This window comes from Lathyrus oleraceus, chromosome 7 (genome assembly GCF_024323335.1).
Source record: "Lathyrus oleraceus cultivar Zhongwan6 chromosome 7, CAAS_Psat_ZW6_1.0, whole genome shotgun sequence".
In the NCBI taxonomy this organism is placed as follows: domain Eukaryota; kingdom Viridiplantae; phylum Streptophyta; class Magnoliopsida; order Fabales; family Fabaceae; genus Lathyrus; species Lathyrus oleraceus.
Genome location: NC_066585.1, coordinates 66,860,567 through 66,872,696, shown reverse-complemented (window position 1 = coordinate 66,872,696; position 12,130 = coordinate 66,860,567). Strand labels below are relative to the sequence as shown.

At 34.9% G+C, this 12,130-nt stretch overlaps 1 protein-coding gene across 3 annotated transcripts; it reads left to right on the top strand.

Annotated features, from left to right (window-relative positions):
• Window positions 1-1,443: 1,443 nt before the first annotated feature.
• On the top strand, window positions 1,444-7,829 carry LOC127107956 (CBS domain-containing protein CBSCBSPB1). Of its 3 annotated transcripts, XM_051045308.1 has the most exons (15): window positions 1,444-1,650; window positions 1,721-1,879; window positions 3,419-3,578; window positions 3,695-3,827; window positions 3,930-4,100; window positions 4,239-4,320; window positions 4,429-4,542; window positions 5,097-5,163; window positions 5,256-5,361; window positions 5,435-5,502; window positions 6,103-6,212; window positions 6,296-6,429; window positions 6,541-6,626; window positions 6,715-6,804; window positions 7,351-7,829. In XM_051045308.1, exons 2-15 carry the CDS (start codon window positions 1,740-1,742, stop codon window positions 7,522-7,524), a joined length of 1,635 nt encoding a protein of 544 aa, XP_050901265.1. In that variant the 5' UTR covers window positions 1,444-1,650; window positions 1,721-1,739; the 3' UTR covers window positions 7,525-7,829. The 3 variants fall into 3 exon arrangements, with proteins under 3 accessions (XP_050901265.1, XP_050901264.1, XP_050901266.1); XM_051045307.1 differs by having other exon boundaries at window positions 1,445-1,879; XM_051045309.1 differs by having other exon boundaries at window positions 1,446-1,879; window positions 3,930-4,067.
• Window positions 7,830-12,130: the final 4,301 nt, after the last annotated feature.

The window sequence follows — 12,130 nt, the reverse complement described above, 5'->3', positions numbered from 1 at the left end:
CATTGTTTTCCCTTTTATTTCTTAATCAAATGCTTCAAAACACTTAAGCATATTCAAAGATCTTTTCATAAGACCAAAAAAACACAAACTTAATTTAACCCCTTTTGCCACTTTGGCTTTTCCATGTTTAAAAACTTTTCATAAAAATGATTAGACATGAGTCATCCCTAGTTGAGATTTAAATCTCCTACCCCATAACATTGTTGAGATTGATACTGATTCTTTTCCATTTGGAAGAGGTATGTGACATGCTTGTTGATTATATATCCAAGTGAGAACCCTTCTTTCAATTTGATGCAAAGATCTATCTTCCACATGTTTGTGGTGATTTAAAAGTGATTTTTCTCCTTAAGATGACAATTTGTCTCTTTCTCATAAAATCAACCCCAACAAATCCCTTCTTACTTTTGAACCCGGACTACGAGATTTTGATCCTTCACGGGTACGTAGGTATAAAACTCAATGTCTTTTCAAATCATCAAACAATAAAAGGATGTTCTTTTTTTCATCTCCCTAATCAAATAGCAAACAATTTTAAATCAAACACATATATTTAAAAGGTTCCTGTAGAGTACTACAAATGATTAGGGTGTTAATACCTTCCATTTTCATAACACACCCCCGTACCTTAGAATCTCCCCCTATTGCTTAGCTTAAGTTCAATCTTCTAGCTTTGCATATACATATTGGGTTATTTTTGAATTTTTCCCATTCCCTTGGATAAATTAACGTTTGGTGGTGATATTTTGATTCATGAGTCAAGTCTAATCAATAGCTTGGTCTCTGATTCTTCACCGTGACGCCGTCCACAAACCATTCAACCACAACGACCCAACTACGACAACATGAGCACCAAACTCAATTACGGTAGCACCGTTGGCGGCAACACCACAAACTATTGGAAAGAAATGATGACAAATTTATCAAATACTGCTGGACCTTCTACTAGACCTTCACACCAGCCACCATTGTATCATGTCAACATTCAAAGACCCCAAACACCTCATGGAAATCGTGAAAGACCTCTAAGGCACTCTAACGCACCAGGATGTGGAACATGAGGCGTTTCAATCGGACGAGTCATTGATTTTCTTGTCAATTGTTATGTATTTTAACTTAATATCATAATATTAATAATTATTAGTAAGTATACACATGATATATAGTAAGTGTGCGTTAATTGCATTGACTTCAATGTATGCATGCGTATATGATATTGATGTCTATGCTCAATGATAAAATATATGGACCAATCCAATAGATGTATACTTTAAATGTGTGCATGAAATATGATTATTTCGATAAATAATTTGAAATAGTGGTTATTTTAGCAATTAAATTTAAATACTTTGTGATTTAAAAAAAAATCATAAAAATAAGTATAGGAGAAAAATAAGTGTCCACGTGCATCAGTGTGATTGGACCCGTTGTAATCGGCTTCAACTTCTCCTCTCCCATCACCCGCTTTTTTTTTCCAACCATCTTCGTAAAAATGCAATCTTTCCTCTCTATCTCTCCTTCTCTCCTCGCCGGCTGGTCACCGGTTTTCTCCATTCGCCGATCATTTTCCGACCACTTCAACCTCATTCCTCCATTCCCAATTAACTCCACATTTTCATAACAGCTTCAACTCAATCCTTCCCTCTTTCGGCGAGCTTCTTATCCCTTTTCTTTTCCTGAAATTGTTTCATAACTCTGACATTTGATTTGAATTGTTCAGATTGTTCAGTACATTGAAAATGTCGAGTCACGGTGGTTCTTCGCGAAGGAGTGCTTCGTTCTCGGGTAGCCCTAGGCGGTCTAAGAAGAAGGGATCTGACTTTTCACTTCCGGACACCACTTTTCGTAAACCATTTCCGTCTATGCGCACCACCATCGCGTACGTTCTCTTTTTTCTCAATCAACGCTTTTATTGCTGATTTCTCACGTTCAGTGTTTCCACGGTGAAATGTTTGGTGTTTGATTGAATGTTCAATAGATTATTTAATTCCAACGATAAATTTAATTTGGAATTGAATTAATCGTCTTCATGTGAGTTCTGATTTTCATATACTGCGTATTTTTTAAAACTATATTTTTTTGTGTTGCTATAAATGGCTTTAAATAACAATGGCATAAAGGCTTTTGCGATTTCGGATGCTATAAGTGTTGTGGTCGTATAAAGATTTCGTGATTTCGGTCCGAATAAGTGTTGTGACACTGACCACAATCACCGCGGTGTGAATTTTTGTTCTTTATCGTTAAAACGGCAAATAACAGAGTCGGTATTGGCACCTTCTTGTTTTGTTGCGTTCACGGTAAGAGTTTTTTAAAACCTTATAAAAATTGTTAAATTCAAACAATTGTTGATTCCATACAATGAAGCCAATGATTGTTCGAACGAGATTATGGGCTCGTTTTGTTTTGGTTTTTTTCTAAAAATGATTTTTACAGTGTTATATATTTTAGTGTAAAAAAAATTTATAAAGAAACTTTTCATAAAAGTTTCAAATGAAAATTTTGTTTGAATAGTTATTTTTAAAATGTTATTTTAGGTATTTTATCATTTTATCGAGTTTTTTTTATATCAAAATTTCAAAAAAATCACTTAATTTTGAAGCTATTTCAAATAGCTTTTTCTAAAAATCATTTTTGAGATACAATTTTTTTAAAAAATTATGATTTTGACTATGTTTTGATCTTCAATAATGTATATTTATGTTAGAAAATGAACAATTCAATCTTTTAATTTATAAAAAATAAATTTAGAAAAATTTGTAATATTTTGAAAAACATTTTTGTAAAATCCATTTTCAGAAATACAAAGAAAAAATCCATTTTTTTATAGCTAAAACAAACTGGCCCTATAAATGCACTTAGTTAGATTATTTTAAAAAAAATCGGTGATAGCTACATTGAAATGTTTAGGAAATTTTGATTTTTTTGATAAATTAATGGTGTGCTTATTGTTAGATTTGGTGTGTCAATGTAGTTTGGATTCATCTACCTCATAGTGTTGTTTTGAATTCTATTTCTGTCTTATAAAGAAAAACATTGAAAGGTTCTATTATTTTGAATGGGTACGATCTTGTTAATGGATTCTTGCAGTAACATATAGGGATACCGAGTTGACATGATCATGAGATCATTATGGATGTAGAAGGAAACCTATAATGTTGACACTCCGAGGATCTTATCATGAATACTTAGAAAAAGATGCATATGAAAATGAAAGAATGAATTATTAATCTATTTAATATCACATGCAGGTCACCATTTAAAGCAAGTCTAAATGGCTTAGTATTCTTGAATCTTTTAGGAGGAAATAACAATGTAGGATGCGACACTATAACATACTGTTGTGTTTTCTCGGACTTGCTTTGTCAGCATTTTTGTTTTTATGCACTGATAGCTTCTTTTCTTCTTGGAATTGGATCAGGGGTGACCGAACTGTGAAATCACTGCGGCTTTCAAAGGCATTGACAGTGCCTGAATCAACAACTATCTATGAAGCTTGCCGTCGGATGGCTGCTCGCAGGGTAGATGCCCTATTATTAACTGATTCTAGTGCTCTGCTCTGTGGAATCCTCACAGACAAGGTTTGACTCGAACTTCCTTTTATTACGTGTTTACAAGGAAAAAAAGGGAAAGGATTGGAATTGGATTCCTGCACTTTTTGCATGCATAATTTACTATCCTATTTCTGTGGTTAAAGGATATAACAACAAGAGTAATTTCCTGTGAGATTAATCTTGAAGACACACCTTGTTCCAAGGTTATGACAAGAAATCCAGTATTTGTCATTACCGACACTCTTGCTGTGGAAGCGCTCCAAAAGATGGTGCAAGGTTAGTAGTAAATGTTTGCAAGGCATATTACTTCATGATATGTGCTTTTTCCCTGTTTTTGTGTCCTGCCTTCTGAATACAAGGCTGATTTATGTTTTGCAGGGAGATTCAGACATTTACCTGTGGTGGAGAATGGAGAAGTGGTTGCTATCCTTGACATAGCAAAGTGTTTATATGATGCCATTGCCCGTATGGAAAGGGCAGCAGAGAAAGGAAAGGCAATTGCAGCGGCTGTTGAAGGTATCGAAAAACACTGGGGAGCTTCTGCCTCTGGTTTGTGGAGTGATTTCTTTCTGCATTTCTTACTCTCTTATTTCTAATTAGGACAACATTGGAGGACATTGTTTTAAGTAAGGCGCCGATTTGCTCTGTAAGCCAAATTTTGTTTCACACTAATTTGATTTTGTGCAGGCTCCAATTCATCATTCTTTGAGACTCTTCGGGAGCAGATATTTAAACCATCATTGTCTACAATCATTCCTGAGAATTCAAAGTAGGTAATACCTTTTCTTTTAAGTTGAAGAAAAATCACACATGTTTTATTTTGTTTATGGGGTTGGAGTTATACCCCAAAGCTAATTCAGAAGATGGTACTTTCCAGTGTTGTTACAGTCTCATCAAGAGACTCAGTTTTGACAACAACAAAAAAGATGCTTGAACTTCGTGGAAGTGCTGCTGTTGTGGTAGTTGATGGCAAACCTTGTGGTATCCTGACGTAAGTGTGTTGCTATGAACATTGCCACCCATTACTTTTTATTTTTTTGGAAATGTCGCACCTTTTCTACGATTGCTAGTCCCTCCCTCACATTAAAAAATCAAGTTTATGTTCATTTTACTTGAGATTGAATATACCGTCTGTATTATGAGAGGGGAATGCACAAATATATATACACATGAGTCTCCTAATCAATTCCAAAAGTTAGGAAAATAATCAACTAAGAAAGGAAAGTTAAATAAATATAATCAAGATATAATAACACAATATCCTAACCAATACTTATATCTCAACAATTAAGTATATATTTGTGGCTTACAAAAAATGGTGCACTATTATAATTTTATCAATTTTTAAACTACATGAAAACAGTGAAGTAAAATTTTTGGTTCTTTAAAAATCATTAAAAATAGAAAATAAAACTACTTCTTTTATAGTTAAAAATGAAAGAAAAAAAATAAAATAAATTCCAGAAACAGACAGAATTTAGTTTTTTTATGTCATAGGTATTGCTGAATAATTTTGATGGATTACATTGTGTATACAAACTTCAGTTCAAGGGATATCTTGATGCGAGTAATAGCACAAAATCTCTCCCCATCGTCAACTCTTGTTGAGACGGTAAATCTTGACATAGTTTTGTTTGGGATCCCATTTTTCCTTGCCTTTCTTCTTCTTTTTATCTGACGTAGTATACTCAACACAATCTACAGGTCATGACTCCAAATCCAGAATGTGCAGTAATCGACACACCAATTGTTGATGCACTTCACTTAATGCATAATGGAAAATTCTTGCATCTTCCTGTGGTTGATAGAGGTAACATACTAGCATGAGATGGGGAACAGTTTCCTTGCATAGATATTCTACTGATTTTGGTCTTTGAAAACAGATGGCATTGTTGTTGCGACGGTTGATGTGATTCATATCACTCATGCTGCTGTAGCTACAGCTAGTCAGGTATGTGGCTTTGTTCATGCTTTGCTTATGGAAAATTGTTGTCAATAATTACTAACTTATCACGTCCTTAATTGGTTTGGTACTTATGATGTTGTTAGTAGTTTTCAAATTATACTTTCTACGAACCGATAAATATTAATATCTCATGTATGCAAGTTAAGGGTGTGTGGCTCAGCAGTCAGCGTTTTGGTCTTAAACCTGGCAAAGTATCACCACCTTTTATATTCATCCATCTGCTTGAGCATATTGAGAATATTAGAATCCGAAAGCTTGATTATTCACAAGCAACTAAGAATAATAGATGTAAACTAATTTTCATTTATCTAGTTTTAAATCTAGAATTTTGAGTTTAAAAAAAGAGTGGTATATGAGCCTAGAATTTTAAGGCTTATTTATTGGTCAATGTTGTGAATTTGGCCTCTCAATAAGTTTTTGCCTGAATTTAATCTCTAAATTGCTACAATCAAGTTCTTGTCAATAAAAACCTCTTGAATCCTTATTTTCTACTTAAATAAATGGAAGTTCATGAAAAATAATTTAAAATGTTTAGAAGTTTGGGAAGCATTTGCAATGACAGTATCATTTTTCTCCATTAATTAGGCTGGGAATACTGCAAATCTGAACAATGAAGCTACCAACAGCATGATACAAAAGTTTTGGGATTCGACCATGACTTTAACTCCAAATGATGACGACGAAGATTCAAATAGGTTAGACATGTGCACAGATATTTCTAGGAAAAATTGTTCTTAATATTGTTAATACAATTACACATTATTAATGACGTTGTCAGCGACACTTCCTTTAAAATGGTTTCTGAGGGAGGAGAAACAGGGAGGTCCATTCCTTATAATGTGTCAAGCACGCAAACCACATTTTCCTTCAAACTACAAGATAAGAAGGGTAGATTGCATAGATTCACATGTGGTATGTCAACTGCTTTATCTTACCTTAAACATTACATTAAATTTCTTCTATAATGAAAAAAGTAAAGAAATTATGGATCTTGTGTGTTTGTGTGTTTACATACAACTTCAGATACTCGGAGCATGACAGAGGTTATAACTTCCATCATTCAGAGAGTTGGCAATGATATTGACACCAATAACCTGCCCCAAATTTTGGTATAATTCAAGATGTTGCATTTATATTGACATGATTTTGTCAACGTTTCCTCCTTTTTCTAATGCAAACTGGTTGATTTGTTTCTAGTATGAAGATGAAGAACACGATCAAGTTGTATTGGCTTCAGATAGTGATCTTGCAGCAGCCGTGGACCATGCAAAGACGGCTGGTTTGAAGGTATTGTGGATCTGTTACTGGTCTATGTTAAATAGAATGTTTTTTTGTGGGGACTATTGATTTGTTTTGAAGCAAATATGGATTTCGAGCAACATAGTAACAAGTCTTTTATTTTCTATATTTTAATATTGGGATCACAATAGAAAAATGGAATAACAAAACATTAGTGTGGGAAGAATATAAAATGTATGCATCTTATAGGTCCTGCTGGTGCTTAAATTCAACTTTTATTGTCCCACTAAGCCAGTTGAGTAGGGATATCAGATGCAGGGGTGCGGGTTTGAACCCATGACATCCCACTTATTCACCTTTAAATGGTGAATTTACGGCCACTAGACTACTTGACAAGAAACAAATTCAACTTTTATTAAACAAAAAGGTCACAACGATGCAAGTGTAACTACATTGTAAAACAAGCTTTGTTACCTCTAATTGAATGTTTTCTGTTAATTAATTGGGAGATAGACCTATGATCCACATCCATTTTAGTATTTGCACATATCAGTCGAATTCTCAGGAGCTTGAATGAATTAGTGAATTTTGCAGGGATTGAGATTGCGCTTAGACTACTCAGGAGCATGTGGTTATGGAGCAGAATCAAGTTTAAATTTGGAATGTGCTAAGTCAGAAGCATGGGCTTCGGCCTTTCACACTGTAGCAGCTGGAGCTGCAGTTGTTGCAGCCTTAGGCCTATTAGCGTTCTTCAGGAAAATGCATTGAGAGAAAGAGAGAAGTTTTTTTGGGTTGGAGGTAGAGACCAATGCTGAAGTCAGTTAGAACTTTGGAGGGGCACACTTTTTACACCTGCCAATCTGTAAGTCATAAAGTTTAGTACAACCACATGTAATCCTACACAAGAAAAAAAAGTTGAAGCATTTCTATTTCTCTGTAAGCAGGGAATTAACCCTTGCTGCTTGTAAATTTGTAATTCAAAGTTTCACATGCTCGTCACACAAGAGCAGACGACATGGCCATATGTATCTATAACCTGTCCATATATTTATTACATGTTATGTTGATCATTTTACTGCTATTTTTTTTAAACAATGTTGTGTATCTGATGCAATGATAATAGTTAAAGCTTTATTAAATCCAATCAAAACATCACATCACATGCAATGAGATTCATACGGTTAAACAAAGAAAGTGATGTTACATCAAAACAAACCACAACAAGTGGCCTTGCCCACACTTTCTCAAATAAAGAAAAAACACAAGTTAGGACAAAACAAGGAACTATTACAGTGCCCCACTTAAGCTCCCCCGATGGCTGTCACTGGTATCCCAATGACAGTGTGACACGTGTCCATGTCAGTTGTCAGCGAAGTTATATCCAACCGGACGGAGATATTGATAATGACGTGTCTCCTTGATCCGTCTTTGCCTCGTAGCCGGTAACTCAGGTACCGGACTGAATCTGGTGTAAGGCCAATATCCGAGGCCGGAATAAAACACCAGCCAAGTTGGGCCTGACCCATGATTCTCCGCTTGATGAATAGCTGAAGATATAGACATGAAGATGCTTCTGAAAAGAAAGTAGGATCGAGTAGGACGTGGAAGATGTTATTGTTCCATGGTGTAGTAGGTGTGGTTGTTGTGGTGGGTGGGAATTTGGTGAGTGTGATGAAGGGTCTTACGGTGGGGTTGAGACAGGAAGTATAGTTGTTTAATCCTTCTGTTGATACGAGGGTGAGCTCTAATATCACGGTCATGATGATAACTCATCAATAAACAGAGTAATGATATTAACAATGGAGAAATAAGAGGGATGAGAAGAAGTGTGGAATATTTGCAAATTATTATGCTCACTGAGTCAATAGTCACTCTGGAGTTTATGAAATATATTATTATTAAATTTTAGATTTCGGCTTGAAATTCCATACACCGAATATGAGATATATTATTATTAATATAATTAGAATTATTCTTAGATGAGAACCTCACTATATATATAATTTTCTTTTAAATTTTATCTTAATTATTGGAGTCAATTTAACTATGTCCTGCAATTCAACTAGAAATAGTTTTAATCGTAGTACATATATCTCATATTCATTTTTATTTTTTGCACTTCATACCAAGGTTGCGCTTTATACCAAGGTACAAGTTATTCATTTTTACAATTTATACTTATCTGACTTCATTAACTTGAAGGTTATAGTCATAACTTTACAGCATGTACATCGACCTCTTTGTCTATTAGAAACTCTCTTCATTGTATCATATATATTTTACGATAGATTTTCTCACACATTAATAATTTTAGTTTAATTGTAATTTTGGTTTCTTTATTATTATTATTTTTTTGAGTTATTATCCCTCCATTTTAAAATTCAATTTAATTATTTCTCTATTTTAATTTTTTCGGGATTTTAGTACACCTTTTTGTTTCAATGTAACTTTTTATATGTCATCTAATTTGATGATGTGAGATTAGTTGGTCTAATTGAAATACCTTATTTATAATTATTTTTATTTCAACTAGTATCTAAATAGGCACTCGCGTATTTGACTATCTTTTTTTTAAATTTCTATCGATAAAAATATAAGCAATATTTTTTATTTAAATATAATTATTAGAAAATACAAATATAATATGTGGAAGTTAATAATAAGGATAAAAATGATAAAAAAAATAGGCACCAAAATAATTTTTTTCATTATTTATAAAACAAATTAAATTAAATTAGAAGTTTAACGAATAAATTGTTAATATTATTTTATTAGAAGTATAACTAATGTATTGTAGTTAGCAAACTAATGATTTGCATGTAGAGGGTTTTGAACCAATGTAGTTAGTATAGAAAAGAACTGCTTAAGCATTTGAACCAACTAGCAATGTTGTTATTTTTAATGCAAGTGTCATACCCCAAAATTTGCCCATTAATCTTGCAAAACATTTCTCGAAGCACTCCAACTTATTCTGCAAGGCACTGACCTTAAAGGAACAAAAGCCCAGCTCACAACAGGCCCAATCCAGAAAAAGGCCCAAATTAGCTTGCTCGCTAGGCGAGCAACTCCTTCGCCTAGCGAAGCTTGCGAATACCAGAATTATTGGGCTTCATTCTGAGCCCATTAGGTCACAAATGGTCTGCTCGCTAGGCGAGTAAATCCTTCGCCTAGCGAACCCTTCGCTACAACGCTCGCCTAGCGAAGCTTGCGATATATCAGAATTTTTGGGCTTCATTCTGAGCCCATTAGGTCACCACAATCACTATAAATACCGACACTTCAGACACGAAAAGAGGGAGAACGAAAAACGGAGAAAGGAGAACCCTAGCAAGCAAACCCTAACACTCACGGGAGGCCAACCCTGAAGGAACTCGGCGGCATCAAGGTTTACCTCTGCCCAATTCAATCCGAGTTACCGATTCAAAGTCGCAATTCAATCGCAAACAGGTTTACATTGCTATTACTGCCTTATGTTCTTAATTTGCATATGGCATTATGATTAAATTTATGAAAATATCTTAAGTTTGGCATGTGAATTTTAGTATGTACCTGAATACCTTAAATGATTAACCATATAATTGCTGTAATGAAAGCCATAAGGCATAAAATTGGTTGAAATTGTACTGATATCAAAATCAGAATCCGCAGCCGCTCGCTAGCACATCGCTAAGCGAGCATGCAGCGAGTATTCGCTAAGCCTTCGCTAGGCGAGGCAGGAGCGAACGTGACAGTAGCTGACTTTTCTGTTCTGATTTTTCACTCATGTTTTATCATAGCCATGCATCATTTACCCGACCCTATTTACTGTTGTGATCTTTTTTTTTGTGGTGTAATCCTCGATTGCACCCCGATTTGGTGTTCTGACATGTTTCGTTGAGTTTTGTAAAGGTTCACATATCCCAGGAAAAGATTGCTTGTTAGGTATTCCACTTTATTTGTGGGATACCCTTGTGGAGATTCACCCTGAATTACTCAATTGATTTTAATGTATTAATTTTATGGCAAAGATCCACCCTAAATTGCTTAATTGATCTTAATGTATTAATTTTAATGTGGGGATTCCTCCTAATTACCTAATTGATTGTAAAATACGGCCTTTGAATATGTGATCTTGGACCTCTCTTTGTTGCTTTACGGTATTACGATATTATGGTCATGTCCCGCGAATGTGGGGATACCCTTAGCCAAGACCCTTCGATTAAATCATCATGTCCCTCTAAAATAAATCATAGCCCCTCGGATGTTGCCTTCGAATATATGATTTTGTCCCTCGATGACCCTTCGGTGTAGCCTACGGTTAAATGATGATAGTCCCTTCGAATGCTAAGGTATCCTTACAACCGTTGCTTTCAATGACCAATCGATGACCCTACGATGACCCTTTTACATCCAAAGGATACAACTACTTACTTCTCGATAGTAAGGACAGTTTTACCCTCACAAGGATAGGAAATGCCCATAAAGACCTTGGATCGGTATAACTCTTAATTGCTGGCTCACAACCTAAAACATTTTTCATATATCACCTTTTGCAAAATATCTACTAGAAAATCACCACTTGGTATACATTTATACTAAAATCATTACCAAGTTATATTTTTCTAAACCGTTTTCAAAATCAAACGAGATGAATACTTTGTATACATTCGTACAAGAATCATTACAAAGTTAACCTCTCTTTTCAAAACATTTTTAAGCAATTCACAAACACTTTTTCAGACAAACATAAGTGATCCAGCAATTAAGAGCCCATGGATAACCATGGATACAAAGGGTGCTAACACCTTCCCTTTGTATAATGCACCTCCCGAACCCAAAATCTAAATTAGGGTCTTTCCTGTTCTTTTCCACCTTTCCTTATTGGATAAAAGAAAAGTCGGTGGCGACTCTTGCTATCCGCGACATTGCGATTAAAAGCAAAAACACACCAAAGTCAGTTCACCGTATGACAGAACTGGCGACTCTGCTGGGGATCTTAAAGAGAGGTTACCTTAAAAACAAGATCACTTATTTAAATTGTCTGATTTACTTTTAAGGGATTGCTTGGGTATTTTATGCTTGAGTGAAAGATCCTACACCCGGATCTAGTGTACCTTAGGTAAGTAGCAAAAGATCATCGCGACTATCCGGCGTATACCGGAATGGTCAAAATGATGGCTACGGTTAATGTGACACTTTGGATGTCCTGATGTTCCTCATGTTTACTTGAGGAAAAATTTGGCTTCTGCGTGGTGTCATCAAAGCATTAACCAGACCTTTAGAACCCTAATTGACTCATCCTAGCCATTAGAAAGTAGTGAGATAACTGACTTCGGTTCCGACTGGGGTTGGTTGATACTCGATACTACACTCTTTGAGATTGGACTTTAGGGAA

What these genes read in the sequence shown, in the direction of transcription:
- LOC127107956 (XM_051045308.1), top strand. Translation starts at nt 1,740, where the DNA reads ATGTCGAGTCACGGTGGTTCTTCGCGAAGGAGTGCTTCGTTCTCGGGT. An exon ending in TCTATGCGCACCACCATCGC is followed by an intron (nt 1,880 to 3,418) that starts GTACGTTCTCTT and finishes GAATTGGATCAG; the next exon opens with GGGTGACCGAACTGTGAAAT. An exon ending in ATTGCATAGATTCACATGTG is followed by an intron (nt 6,430 to 6,540) that starts GTATGTCAACTG and finishes ATACAACTTCAG; the next exon opens with ATACTCGGAGCATGACAGAG.